Genomic DNA, 15,284 nt, shown 5'->3' with positions numbered 1-15,284 from the left:
AATACTTACTGGGTACACGTTGTTTCATACTCATGCTACACTTCTATGCAATTTTTGTTGCACAAGCACATGTATGTCTAGTGGCCTACTTTGGCGCAGTGGCATGGTTGATACGGGGACTTGAGTGAGATGCACTTCTCGAGACGACCCGCAGCCGGCAGAGTCTCCTTCAGAGTGTTGTATTGTATTTTTTTTCTACTGTCCAACTTATATTCCGGACGGTTATTGTATTACATTGTTTCCTAGAGAATGCTCATGCACTTGTGACACCGGGTTCTGAGGTGATTATGGGATTATTCAACATTTAGTTTGTTAAGGACATCATTATTTATTGAGTGAATTTCATTATTTATTGTTTAATGTATAAAAGAAATGATTTCAATAAATACTAAAATGTGAATTTAATTAACTTTTTGGTGTTGGCTTGCTTGATGGTGATGTCCGGCGCTATCACGATCCTTGGTGGATTTAGGGTCGTGACATTCACGTGCTTTATTTGATGGTAAAGATACGCACTGACCACTGTGGGCAAAGTGGTATGTCTTAGATACACTCTGCCAAGATTGAGTGCATAAAAGGTTGCCCGTATTGGAAAGGTATATAACAGGGATTTGGCTACAATGTCAACGAGCAAAATATGTATTTTGCGTATCTAATATGACCGCTTTATTTATATGCAAAGACAAGTATACCCTCTCCTGTTAACTGGCACATAACTCAGGTCAGTTCATCTGTTTTACCCAAAATCTCAAATGCTGCCCCATGATTTGCCCAAATCCCATTCTTAGCGGAGAATAAAAATGGCGGGTAATTCAAATCTCCCAAGCACATACTCACTCACACGCACAAAGAAAAACAAGCGGAGAGCGTTAGAAACTGAGATGGCAAAGCGGCGTAGGAGAAACTATGCGGACGAAAATGGATAAACTTAGGTTAAAATTGAGGTTCCCATTCGAAACCAGTCGATTCAACCAAGGCCCAATTATGTAAGGAACTCTTCAATTCCTGGGTATGTTTTCCCCCAATTGCTAATTTGAAGTCTCTCTTTTATTGTGAAGAATTAATATCATCATCTTTCATCTGGTTATGGTAGCCAAAAAGTATGCAACAGTTGTTGCTTGTGCCTGTTTGTTTTGGTATATGACCTACGTATATATATTTGGGACTTCGAAACTCACTTGCCCGACTAATTTAGTTTGGCTAACCATATAGAGCTAGCTCATTTTAAGGGAGAAGTTTTTCATTCTCAGGCTCAAACACGATACATCTAGTTAATGATATATAATTTAGGGGTTGATATACTGCTGCAGCAGAGCTGGGACTATGAGTTGGTACACTCTAGATGGGTACATCATGTTATATATTTCATTTTTTTTTACTTTTAGGATTTGAACAAATCGATTAGACATCTCGTCTAATTTACAACAAGATCGTATCCTGTAATTCACTATCTTAGAAGTTGACTAGTAGTAACATAATTAAATGTGGCAAAGGAAAGTTCGCTACCAATCATAAATAAAAGATTTTTAATTTACGGTTCATACTTGCTGATTCGATGGAAACCTTAGGCTACAAATACATTGGATGAAGAGGAAACAAAATTCGTTTTTAGAAAATAAAATACGTAGAACTATGAAAAAGAGATCGGGGAAAAAAACATTTCACAGGAAAATGGGAGGATATGCGTAAGTTATAAGTTGGAATTAGACATTAATTTTGTGTTTCAAAGTTATGTTTTCATCCCCTTAAGATGCTGCAGGAAAAAAGTTAATTTTTACAGAGCAAGTGTTGTCTTTTTTTCTCTCAACATGTTTTCACGATATTAGTTGACCTTTCCTAAATAGATTGTCTTAATTCATCTTGGTTTTCTTTTAAGGCAGAGGAAAGAAAAAGGACAAATGCTTTTGAGTTGATTTTCTATTGAAGCCAGCTACTTTTCATATATTTTCTGTTTAATCTACTTTCATTATACTGCTAATTGTTGAGTTCCTTAGACCGTAATTTCTTATTGTGCTCTTTCCAAGTTGTTGGTTCCATCGAACGCAAGATTTTTCTCCCTAACTCTTTCTCTAGATTGTCATTTTTTCCTGCGCTCCTTCCAAGTTGAACTATAGTTATATAAGCTGCCTTTAATATTCTGGAATTTTTGTTTTCTCAGTTAATAAATAGACACTCTTCGATTTGTGAACTTGATGGTTGATTACAAATGTATTGTAACTCTTTTAGTTACTGTTTTATTGTCATGTAGTTATTCAGATCTAATGATTTTTTGTATTTTTTTGTGTAGAGCTATTTTATTTCCATGTGAAATGACAAATAATATCCATATGATCGTATATGATAGAAGTTTCCTTTGATATGTCTAAAGTCTAATGTCAATGGGATAATTAATAGATCCATGTGATACAATAATTTTATATCCATGTTATATGACTATTTCTAATGGTGAAAGATGACATTTATAATTCTTTGTCCTTGGACTCTATCATCTTTAATATTATACTTACTAAGAAATGTAAATTGCTATAAACTTGTCATTGCACATGATAACAAAAGGAATCTCGTGCCACATGCATTCCATACTTTAATTACTCTATTTTTATACTCTAATTCTGGAATTCAAAATTCTGAAAAAGGGTAACTAGATCATCTCTCCTTCGGTTGTATGCTTTTAGCTGAAAAAATTGCAGACTTGTTGCTTTTAGTCGATTTTTCTTTTAGTACTAGTCATTAACTTATGTGCCTTCCTTGAGCATCTCATATCAGTTGTTGAGAAATTTGCATCTGAAAAGTATAACTTTTAACTGCATACATAGTCTTCCAATATTTGTTTAAGCTGTAAAACTTCATTTTAGTTGACCAATCCTAACATTAATCAAATATAAGTTGACCAATCCTCAATGAAAAGAACTTACCCTTTAGCAGGGTCAAGAGCCATTTGAAACAGAAAAAATAAAAAAGAATGATTTGGTAAATGATGATGCTCTTTGTCCTTAATTAAATTCAACTGTAACGTGACAATTAATGCAAATTGCTGATACAAAATTTGAATGGAAATTTATTGAGTGGTTATATGATAGCTGGAAACTAATATAAAATTCCAAACAAAGAGGAAAGAAAAGAACCTCCTGAGTAGTATAATATTTTGTTCTCTATGAAAAGGCTTAGTAGTATCAAACATCTAATTTGCTCCTTCTTCCCCTTTGCAGTTCAACTTCATCACATTTTCTTTTAATCACTCACAAATGTCTCCTAACCAATATCTGTCTTCATTAAATGGTCTTTTTGAACATCTGCAACAACTTGACAATATTTCGAGAGAAATATTCCAGTTCTTTATGCATCAATTCAAATTCCTGGATATTTTTCTCAGTTTGCAGAGCTTCAAAGATGAACCCGACATGCTAGATATCAGTCAGAAAGTCCAAGCACTCTTTCAAGATGCTCTAGTTGACTTTTCTGAATTACACCTAGCTGAGTACTTCAATTTTTGTATCTTTAAGGTACAAAACAAGATTTGGTTGATTAAGATGGAAATTAGAGCCAAATACTCCTTTCCTAAAATATCATCATTACCATTAATTTCAGCCAAGAAGAATGGTAGTGATATTCCCAAATTTGTAATGGATTTCATGGATACTGTGGTGGAGATTCTTCGTGATCTAGTCGATGATCCTTGCTCATCACTTCTTTATGTTCCAGAAACTAATGAACATGTTGAAGATGTTTTAAAGGAATTGAAACTGCTGCGAACTTTTGTTTGCTTTGTCTCAGAGAGGTTCATAGAGCCTCAGAGCCAACATCTTGCTAATTTCTTCACTCATGTTTTGGCTGTGGCCGGCCATGCATCAATGCTTGTCTGGTTGTATTTTTCAAGCTATGGCTACGAAGATCGAGATGTGGCTGTTCTAGGTGAAATCAATGTTTTCCTTTTCTTGCAAATGAAATTTAAGCCCATTCAGCCAAGCATCCGCAAGATCTACATTGCACTCCTGGAAGTTTTAAAGTCGAGAATACAATCAGGATGGTGTCCCAACATCCAAAATCATGAACATGCAGCTGACAGTGAAGCCAACTTTTTGGAGACTATCCAACAGGATTTGGCGGAGCTGCCAACTAATAGTAACTTCAGTCAGAGTGATGCTTTGAAGGATCAATTGGTAATCCTAAAAGAGATGCTCGACATCTTGAGAGCCGATATCATCCATGTGCCAATACGAGATCTTGAAGTTCTTCTTCGAGATATTGACACTTTCATTATTGATGTTGGACTCGTGGTTTACTCATTATATAAAGGTGAGGAGGAGGAGAAGGAAGTCGTGGCAGTGGGAGAAGTGAATCCTGCACTAGTTCTTGATTTGTTGGGAAACATTCAAAAAATAATTATCACGGAGAAACTCATGCCCATTCGGAAGGCGTTTCATTCTAATTACTTGCCAAGAATTCATGGGCTAGGCTACGTTGATTTCATTTTAAAAAACCTGAAAGAGTTCCAAAGCCGCCATTTAGATTCACTAGCTTCTACCACGAAGCTACTTCAAAGGATTCAGAAGGAACTCGAGAGCTGGCAACCTTTTCTAGAGTCTGTTGCAGAAGAGCAACACAATGACATCGACAAAATTCAACGTTGTGCTACACAATTGATTGGCAAAGCATATGAGATAGAATACCTAATTGATGCGTGTATATGCGAAAAAGCTCCTGTATGGTGCCTCGAACATTGGTTCTTGGATATCGTGGAGGACACCATTCTTGTCAAAGATGAGGTTACAGAGATTCATGAAAAGAAAATGGTTGAGGATGCATTAATAAACACTGTCACAACTCGTACAACATCAAATTTGGAAAGGTCTCCAAGGATGAATGAAGAAATTGTGGGTTTTGACGATGTTGTAGAAAATTTAAGAGAACAACTAGTTAAAGGCACCAAAGGGCGAGATGTTATATCGATTGTTGGTATGCCGGGTCTAGGCAAGACGACTCTGGCATATAGACTCTACTCTGACAGGTTAGTTGTTTCTCACTTTGATATTCGTGCTGATTGTTGTGTGTCTCAAGTGTATTCACGTAAGAACTTGTTATTGGCGATTCTACGTGATGTTATCAGTGAGAACTCTGAATTTAGAGAAAAGAAAGCTGATGAATTAGCTGATCTGCTGCGCAAAGCTTTATTTTCGAAAAGATATCTTATCCTTGTTGATGATGTGTGGGAAGCTAGTGTGTGGGATGATTTAATCTGTTGTTTTCAAGATGCCAACAATGGAAGTAGAATCATTCTAACAACACGAAATCATGAAATTGCTGAGTACGCCAAATTTCAAAGTAATCCCTTTTCGCTTCGTATGTTTAACAATGAAGAAAGTTGGAAGTTACTTAGAAAAAAAGTATTTGGGGAAGAAAGCTGCCCTTCTCTGCTAATGAATATTGGGCGACAAATAGCAGAAAAGTGTGGCCAATTGCCTCTTTCAATTGCTTTGGTGGCTGGTGTTCTAGCGGAAGTGGAGAAGAAAGAAGAATGTTGGGAACAAGTGGCCAATAATTTAGTTCCTCACATTCACAACGACTCAAGGGCCATAATAGAAAATAGTTATCAGATTTTACCCTATCATTTAAGGTCTTGCTTTCTTTACTTTGGAGCATTTTTAGAGGACAATGTAATTAATGTTTCGAAGTTAATACGGTTGTGGATCTCAGAAGGATTCGTAAAAGGTTGTGAAGGCAAGAGTTTGGAGGATATAGCAGAAGGTTATTTGGGGAATCTTATTGGAAGAAATCTAGTGATGGGAACTAAGAGGAGTTTTAGAGGTAAGATTAAAGCATGTCGTATTCATGACCTATTGCATGATTTCTGCAAGGTGAGAGCAAAGGAAGAGAATCTTGTCCAATGGATGAAATGGTAATATACCAATTAGTGGTACTCTTTTGGTTCAACTAATTAAATGTTCAAGTCATATTATGATTTTATACTAATTTCTTTATTTACAGGGAACAAACTGCCAATCCTTCTTCCAACATTTCCTGCCTCGAGCAACTTGCTCATCGCATGTCCATTTATGGTAAATGGTATCGTATTGGAGAATGGAGCACGTGTTGGTCACGTGTTGGCTCCATAATTTTGCTTAATGATTGCCTTGCATTTGATATTGTCTCCCAAATTTTTTACAGCTTTAAGTTTCTAAAAGTGTTGGATTTGCAGTTCACTACTATTGATTCTTTCCCAACCGATCTAGTTTACTTGAGATATTTTGCTGCACAAACTCATAAATCGTTGGACATATCAATCATAACCAATTGTTGGAACCTCGAGACTTTGATATTACACAATTATGGAGCGATGTCACTGCCCCTTACACTCTGGAATATGGTTAATTTGAGAAATTTGCATATTTTCCGTTGCAGCTTCAATATAAAATATGCAAAATATTCACTCGAGAACTCGAAAAGCCTTTATGGTTTGAGAACTTTTTCGGCTCCATATTTTTCTTGTGTCGAGGATGCGGAATTGATTTTGAGAAAAACACCTAATCTTCGGGAACTCAAATGCACATTCCTAGATGAGGATGTTGACAAATTTCGGTACTATGTATTGAATTTTCCAACCGAGATTGAGACGCTGAAGATTTATTGCCCATACTTTTGCAAATTAACCATCCCCTTTTGCATCTCCGCACCAAATCTCAAAAACTTGACATTAGAGAGGTATTGCCTGCATCCTCAGCACTTGTCAACAATTGCGTTGCTTCAGAATCTTCAAGTACTCAAAATGAAAAGCATTAAATTTGAGAAGAAGGTATGGGAAGTGAGCAATGGCGACTTCCCTGAACTCAAAGTCTTGAAACTACAAGAAATATTTTGCTTTGAAGAATGGGATGTCACAGATGACGAGGCCTTTCCAAAGCTTGAACGCTTGGTTTTGCGTGAATGCGAATATCTTAAGGAGATCCCTTCTGCTTTTGGAGAGATCTCTTCTCTAAAGTACATTGAGGTAAGGAAATGCCCCGAATCCGTTGACAAGTCAGCCAGGGATATTCGAGAAATACAAGTTGAAGATTATCAGAATACTGGCTTCGAGATCTTTATCCGTGAGAGACGAAAATACCAACTCTTACTCAGGTACATTCCAGTCTCATTTTAAAAACTCAGTTAAATCAATTCTCCAATTTTTCTAACGTGCCTTTACTGATTATTCATTTTGTTTGACACCTATGCTAAAGCTTTAGTATTTAATTGATTTTATCTATTAGAGGTAAACGTCGTTGAAAGAAATAGGTGTACTGTAAATTAAAAAGATGAATATTTTAGCAATAAGAGATGGATAAACGTAAGAAGCCTAGCTGCCTCGGTGTAGTTTTTATTAATGCAAACAAGTTAAAAGGACATTTCATCCTCATAAATATTCTTTTTCAAAACAAATGCAGATAATTGGTTATCCAAATGATTTATAAAGCAAGGCTGAGGGGCTGGTAGCTAGAAGTTGGAACTTTGTTAGAAGTTTTATAAACCAGTTAGTATTTCTGAACGCAAACACTTAACTAGGAACTGTCTTCATGTAGGGTTTCTACATTAATTAGATTTAATATTAGTGTTCTAATCTGCTAATATTAGGTTTGCTCCTCATATTACATGCAAAAAAAAGTCCTTAAATACTTAAAAAGAAAAGGTCATTTGGTAAAAGATATGCTGATCTTTGTCCTTAATTAAAGTCAACTGTCCCTTAATGTGACAATTGTTGTTGTTGTTGTTATTATTATTATTATTATTATTATTATTATTATTATTATTATTATTACAACAACAACCCAGTATAATCCTACTAGTAGAGTCTGGGGAGGGTAGTGTGCATGCAGACCTTACCCCTACCCTGAGGTATAGAGGCTGTTTCCAATAGATCCCCGACATCCTTCCCTCCAAGAACTCTCCACCTTTGCTCTTGGGGTGATTCGAACTCACAACCTCTTGGTTGGAAGTGGAGGGTGCTTACCTCTTGGTTGTATTATGTTAATACAAACTGTTTGGAGTCTAGACACGGCATGGTACTCTTTCTACTACTATATTAATATAGAGGTGGTTTTAAAATAAATATTTTATCGATATAAGATACTCATATTGATAAAATGATTTGAACCGCTTATTGTAAATTGTAAAAATGGGGATTTTACCCCCTTTATCTAATGCTGAATCGACGTCCTATTCGAAGTACGAAGAGCTTTTTGGATTTGAAAAAAAAAAAGAAACGACTTTGCTGACAATTACATATTTTTTATTTTGTCAAAAGAGTCTTAGAAAAGTCACTAAACTATAAAGACAAATCATTGTAAAAGTCAAATTTTCGGCATTAATTACGACATAATGCATTTATAGCCACAAATATGAAAATCGTGGCTAATACCTAAGAATGGCCACAAAAATTAAATTCTCGTGGCTATTTACAATTGCATAGCATTTTTTAGGTACAAAGATTAAATTGGCAAAGCTTTTGTAATGTGATTCGGGAGATGCTTTTAATCACTCCCGATGAAATTAATTTCCAGCCAATTATGGATTTTTTTATTAAATATTCGTGTTTTTAACTTGACTGAACTCTTGCTATTTCTTAGGCATGTTGTTGTCCATGTTAATATTGGTGGGTTTCTTTGCTATGGATCTATAATTCTTTCTTGAAATGATAATAGGCGGTTACATAATTCTTTCTTGAAATTATAATGTAGGGTTACATACTTATTTTTGGATATATAAACACAATCAGTTATTTCTATTTTCTGGTGTTAATTTACTTTATCAAAATTAACAGGAAAATATGTGAAAACATTACAAAGCAGCTGTCAAACTAAGGTGCAGTTGGAGACAATATCAGGAGAGAAAGGAAAAGATTGTGAAGCTTTGAGTCTCAAGCAAAATTATAGTACTATAATTGGTGTCATAGAAGAATTGTGTACTGTAAAATATTTTGAGATTTAAATATACAATTATGTGTACCTTGGAAACCTATTTTGGAATCTAAGGATTCTTAGCTACATTATAAAAATTCTTGTGACTACCAATACTTGTGGCAAATTCTTCAATATGTAGTAATGTAATTTTTTTTTATAGCTAAGCACATATATATAATTGTCATGTAACAAAAATATGTGTATATATTCTCACTTTCCGTAGCTTATAAAGAAAATCTTTAGCTATAATTTCTAAACTCGTAGCTAAATACATGAGACTAAGCTATAAAAAAAGCCAGAAAATTTGAATTTCCATGGCAACCAAATTAAATATTTTGCCACAATAAAATTCATTGTGGCTACAATATAGAAACTGCTACATATTTTTTTTGATGAGGCAAAAGAATAAGATTATTCACTATAAGTATATATTTTTTGTGGCAAAAAACTTTTATCAATATAACTACAACACAAAAAATATTTATAGTAATAAGTATTAGTCCTTAGTCACCGAACATGTAAAATTTGAAGCTAACTTTTAATTACGCTATATTTTGCTACAAATGCTACGGAAAAAATTATCGCGGCTAAAGTATTTTGCTACGGAAATTTTCATATTTAGTTTCGATATACTTCGTAGCTATAAACACACAATATTATAGTGATTGAAAAATGACATGTCATTGTCGGCGCCGGGCATCATCTGTTTGCTAGTGTGTACATCCACATCAGAAGGGTTTAAAAACAAAAGAAGGTCATCCAGATGATTGAAGCCATTTGCAGGAAGTTTCTATGATCAGGGGATGTAGATTTATCCAAAAGAGCTCTACTGGCTTGATAGAGATTAGTGGTGGCAAAATGGTTAAAAGAAAATATTATCTACCCATATTATTGATTAAAAAATGAGTTCAATAATGAATTTTTTAAGAACAGGTCAAATATGGATATAAAATATATTATTCACTTACCCAATGAATAACTAATGTGTTTAACTTTTATGTTTGTAAAGCCTCAAATTGAGGGTTCCTCAAATTTAGGAAACTATGACTAATCCCAGAAGTGATCAGAAAGTCGTATATAATATAGATAATATATATATATATATATATATATATATATATATATATATATATATTCATATTATCTGCCGGTTATATCCATATTATTTGCTGTTTAACCCCTTTTTCTTCTGTATTAAATATGGGTCGGATAATTTATACGTGTTTATTTTTCCCGTTCCCGACCAGCCCATTTGTCACCCCTAGTAGAGACTGCCACCCTAAAGTAGTAGGAGGATGGAATATGCCAGATGTGTTTGTGTGGAATAAAGAAGCAGTATGCATATTGCTTTGGAACATGGCCCAAAAGAAAGATAAGTTATGGGTTCAATGGATACACATCTATTATGGAAAAAGAAGGCAGATATTGAACAATGGTGAAACTCCCAAATGGATTTGTATCCTCTATCTGACTACTAGAGGAGGGGCAGTCCGGGCGAAGCCCGGGCCCAACGTGAACAAAATTATACTATTCTAATTATGCTTTTTCTAATTGATATGTTACCCAAAAACGTATAGATTTGCAACAACACTTGCTGATATAAATATGTGTACTATTAAAAAAAAATGATAAACTATTATGTCAAATGAGCTGTTGCAACACTGAAATTTGACTCAAAATTCAAAAGTACTCTTTGACCACTAAATGAGCTAAAAAAGAGAATTCGAGCAAAGAAAGTTCTGTAGCAGTTAGAAAGACTCATATAAAATTCATATGATCACTATCATGATAATTATGTGAAAAGCAAGTTGATTTCCTAAGCGAATTAACTTTATCTTCACGAAACTATTAGATGAAAATCGAGAGTTTGCACCTAAATATAGTCAATGAAGATATGATATTTCACACCGATTAGAATCTGCAGTCTCAAGTTGGAGGTGAGGAGTGTTTATCACTCGGGCAACCCTCTCTTATCTACGCCCTTACTATCTATTTGCAACAAATAACGGGCGTGTAGTCTCATTTGACACAATTTAGACTTCTCGAAAGTAGCAAACTGGCAAAGGGTACATAAAATTATAAATATATGATAGCATTAATTATTTTTTCCTTCCAAAAGATGAGGAAATTAGTGATGTTTGATTTTTGACTCCATGGAAAACATCAATTTACTCCATGCAATAGCATTTACTAAAAAAAATTGGATTTTTAGCGACAACATATAGCGGTGACCCTATATGTTGCTACAACAATTATACTTTTAGCAGCGAATTTTATAAGTCGCCACTAAAAGTGATTATTTAGCAGCGACTTTTCTAAGGTCGCTTCTAATGTGACTGAAATTTTCACTCCCGCTCAAACTAAAATTTTGGCTCCATATTATTTGTGGCGACTTTTAAGTTATCGCCGCTAAAGTCTTATTGGAGTGACTAGGTCGCTACTAGACCCCTTATATTTTACTTGAAAATAACAAAATAAACGAAATAAAACTCTTCCTAATTAAAGGACACAAAACAGAGACGCCCAAACACTTCTCTCTCTCTCTAAAATCTCTCCTCCCACTCTCTAAAATCCCTTTTCTGCTAAAATTTTACCCAACTCTAAATCTCTCAAATCAAGATGTGAATCTCATCTATCAGGTTTGTGGTAAAATCCCTAATTTTTCTCTTTTTTCTTTTATGAAAAAAATTGATGTGCATAATGGAGTTTTGTGGAGGAAGAATCGCACATCTAATTTCTCTCCCTAATCTCATATAGCCGCTGGTGGCCTAATGCTTTCTCTAATCTCAGCGACTTTTTGGAGTTTTGTGCATATGTTTAATTGAAAACCCATATCAATTTATATATAAATTTATGTTCAATACAAGATCTGCTTCTATTTTCAATACAAATCACCTTTTTTGTAATTTCACTTTATTTTGTGTTGTTTCATTTGAGCCGAGGGTCTTCTGGAAACAACCCCTCTGCCCCTCGGGGTAGGGGTAAGGTCTGCGTACATATTACCCTCCCCAGACCCCACTTGTGGGATTATACTGGGATGTTGTTGTTGTTGCTGTTGTTGTTGTTGTTTTGTGTTGTTTCATGCTCTTAAGTAATGCCAAAGCAGTGAGCTTTAATTTCTTGTGTCTCGCTTGTGCAGTTGAAGGTTTTTCAGAAGATGATGCAGCTGAAATTATGCCAAACATGAGAATGAAACCTCTCAATCTTGTATATGTATTAGTTTTCCTCCTTTAGTTAAATTTATTTCACGTAAGCTTTGTAGTGTTTGTGCTGATTTTGTTTTGAATATTCAAATTATCTGTCTACAACTAGCAACACAGGTGCCTTTTTGGTTAGCAATTGGTTTTAAAAAACAAAGGGAAATGTACTATCAGACCTCCTGAATCCATGTTCATTGGTAAGTTTTTAGTTGTTGGGTGACTATACTGATCTGTGCTCCCAAATGCAGCGACAAGTTGATTTAAGTTTTGATTCAGATTTGTTTGTTTTGTCTTCTATTGTGGAGAAACTGTTACATATGCTATTTTACTAAGTTAGTTGTTGCTAGCTCAACTTGTATGTCCGTATAAGACTATGAAATCTACAGTACCCTTAAGCAAATGTTCAGTATTGGAATAGAGACGGGCTAAAATAGAGTAGATTGGTAAAGAGGCTTCATATAGCGACCTCAACTTTTGTGGGGTTGAGGGATAGTAAGGATAGTAGTAGTTGTCTTATATTTGTTGCTAGATTACCTTATCTAATAATAATAAAAAAATTCTGAGTGGTTACTGGTTCGTTATAGAATAGAGGGAGTTGTGGTGTCTCCAAACAACTGAGTTTGTTTGAATTGGGCAATTCATATATTGGTTTGTTTCTTTTTCTATTATAGTTTTCTGTTGATTGTGTTTTGGGATTTGGTTATATAGTTTAAATACGTCAGTTTTATCACAACAGTGAAAGATATCAACTGGACTTAAAAAAGCATGGAAAAAGATCCTTCTTTTTGGTATTATGCAAGGCTTATTGAATTGACATATGTGGACATTGTGGGTCGACGACATTATTATCTCATCTACTACATCTTTAGAGGCCCATCATACTCATTGTTCCACCTCAGAATTTGTTCTAGTTACTCATAGGTCTCATGTTTTCTTGCTTAAAACATAGTCATGCTAATACTCTACCAAAACTAAATAGGAAAATTCAATCTCTTATGTTTGTAATTATTAGACTTACAATAATATTAGTTTGTGATTCTTGTAACTTTATATTTGCATCTTATTTTAGAAAGTTCCATGTATTTTTGTCCTTATTAGACTGAATGTAATTTGTTCATGATGATTAAAGATGTAATTTCATAATAGAATCAACAGTGAAGTAAAATCAGTGCTTTATTCTAACATTTTTATCAATTAACTGATTTTAATTCTCTACTATATGAATTAATATTTTCTCTATTTTAATCAGTCCTTTCCTTTTTATGCGATATTTCTGGAAATGAAAGGAACTGGAAAGCTCAACTTAGCATTCACTACTCTAAATACAGTACTAATGAAGAAAGATTGTCTCATCATCCTGAAGATGCTGAACTTGAGGACTGGAAATACCTAATACAATATTTTGGAAGTCCGAATTTTAAGGTAACTTAATACCTGAAAATTCTGCCAACTGAATGACTCCATACCCATCTTGCAATGGTTGTTTATTAATTTGTTGACTTACTACAGGTTGTAAGTGAGAGGAACAAAAAAAAATAGGGAAAAGCAAACAACTAAGCATGCTTGTGGTACAAGGTCTTTTGCATAAGTAGAGGAATCTACGGTGAAAATATATTATTCCCCTATTATCACATATGCACATTTGTTATTTATATATTTGCTTATATGTTTTATCTGGAACTATCTTGTAGAGAAATCCTATTTCGTGGACAAGGATATGGAAACAAGCCTCCCAAAAAAGAGTCACACAACATGCAAACATAGAGTCCAGTATATCTTCTGCTATAGAAATTATGCGTCAAGAGATGCAAGCTGGTATGGATCGGAAGTTGCAAGAAAAACGTGAACAAATGGCTGCTGAGTTGCAAAGAATTATGGAACTTGAGTTGTAAAGGAAGTTGGAATACGAGTTGTCTAGGAAGTTGGCAGAGGACCGTGAACTCGTAAATGTAGAAGTAGAGAAGAGGATCTAGCTAGAAGTGAAAAAGAAGATGCAGGAACAATTTGCTACTTTCATGACCAGAATGCAACATATACTTGCTCTGCTCCTTCTCGACATTACTTCTTCCTTCTCGACATTTCTTCTTCCTTCCTTCTTGAAAATTCTTCTGAGACCGGCTTCCTATCTTCTTTTCAACTTCTTCTCCTTTAACTTTTATCTTCTTGATGAGTCTATAGCTTGATTTGATCAATATATGAATTGTTGGGTTGTTTTGTGTTTATCTAGTTAAAAATGCTTTGTAAAAACTAATGTGCTATTGTCAACAGCTGATGATACAATTAGTTCCTCGTCGATTGACCTCTAGTAACTTTTTAGATATTAAAATATGGTTTTTCAAGATGCTAAAGTATACTCAAGCATAAAAGCAAGCAGCTACGTAATTTTAAATGAAGGAGCCAGAAATTTTAGCTTTTAAAATATAGGTAGATATTACTGTCAGGATCATATTGTTAATGCCCATTCTATATTCCGCAAAATAACCAAATTTTCTTTTTAGTTTTATGGAGAACTTCATTTTTTCTCTGAAAGCACTTGAAAGTCTTGAACAAATGAGCAATCCTGATATAGACACTGCAACCGAACAAAATTTGGCTGTGTATCAGAGACATCCAAAAAGACAATGGGATACACGACCAAAGAACTCATCACAACTTTCAACAATGAAAACCGAATAGACAAACACAAATATTTACTTAAAACACGATAAAAAATCTACAACACAGTAGACAAATAAAAACCGTTTCAAAGCACTCCAGATCATATCCTTGAGCTCCTCACAAAGAACTAAACAGCTAGGTATGAACCATAAAGGTAAAATCAGAAGGTCCTTCATTGGAAGCCACAGGCTGAGTGCTGAACACCTTAGAAATCTTTTCAGTCAACCTTGTATCATTTCTCAGTGGATTGTTGAACGATCTCATTGTACTTCTCAGAATAGTAAGCAGCTGTTGGAGCAACTGCCTAAGTAACTTTAGGAACAATGGGAATCCAACTTAGAGAGAGCCAAGCTGATGTTGCATATTGCTCATTGGCTCGTACTTGGTGTAAAGTCCCTTGGCGGCAGGCTCATACTTGACATAGACTGTTTTTGCAAGTCCTGATGCAGCTCCTATAACACCAGCACTTTTGGCATCGGCTGCAACAGAGCGAGCA

At 34.7% G+C, this 15,284-nt stretch overlaps 1 protein-coding gene and 1 long non-coding RNA gene across 6 annotated transcripts; both read left to right on the top strand.

Annotated features, from left to right (window-relative positions):
• Positions 1 to 717: 717 nt before the first annotated feature.
• Positions 718 to 9,087, top strand: LOC107804729 (late blight resistance protein R1-A-like). 2 transcript variants are annotated; one of them, XM_016628659.2, is made up of 4 exons: positions 718 to 1,009; positions 3,374 to 5,896; positions 5,986 to 7,113; positions 8,792 to 9,087. In XM_016628659.2, exons 2-4 carry the CDS (start codon positions 3,402 to 3,404, stop codon positions 8,829 to 8,831), a joined length of 3,663 nt encoding a protein of 1,220 aa, XP_016484145.2. In that variant the 5' UTR covers positions 718 to 1,009; positions 3,374 to 3,401; the 3' UTR covers positions 8,832 to 9,087. The 2 variants fall into 2 exon arrangements, with proteins under 2 accessions (XP_016484145.2, XP_016484144.2); XM_016628658.2 differs by having other exon boundaries at positions 3,210 to 5,896.
• A 2,324-nt stretch (positions 9,088 to 11,411) lies between these two features.
• Positions 11,412 to 14,515, top strand: LOC107804731 (uncharacterized). Of its 4 annotated transcripts, none has more exons than XR_001652290.2 (6): positions 11,412 to 11,569; positions 12,070 to 12,137; positions 12,243 to 12,327; positions 13,417 to 13,552; positions 13,640 to 13,733; positions 13,822 to 14,515. It is a non-coding gene; the product is annotated as an uncharacterized LOC107804731 (long non-coding RNA). The 4 variants fall into 4 exon arrangements; XR_001652291.2 differs by having other exon boundaries at positions 12,070 to 12,143; positions 12,251 to 12,327; XR_001652288.2 differs by having other exon boundaries at positions 12,070 to 12,143.
• Positions 14,516 to 15,284: the final 769 nt, after the last annotated feature.

Source organism: Nicotiana tabacum, chromosome 20, assembly GCF_000715075.1.
Source record: "Nicotiana tabacum cultivar K326 chromosome 20, ASM71507v2, whole genome shotgun sequence".
Taxonomy (NCBI): Eukaryota; Viridiplantae; Streptophyta; class Magnoliopsida; order Solanales; family Solanaceae; genus Nicotiana; species Nicotiana tabacum.
Note: the sequence above shows the minus strand (reverse complement) of the source record. Positions and strands in the feature narration are given on the sequence as shown.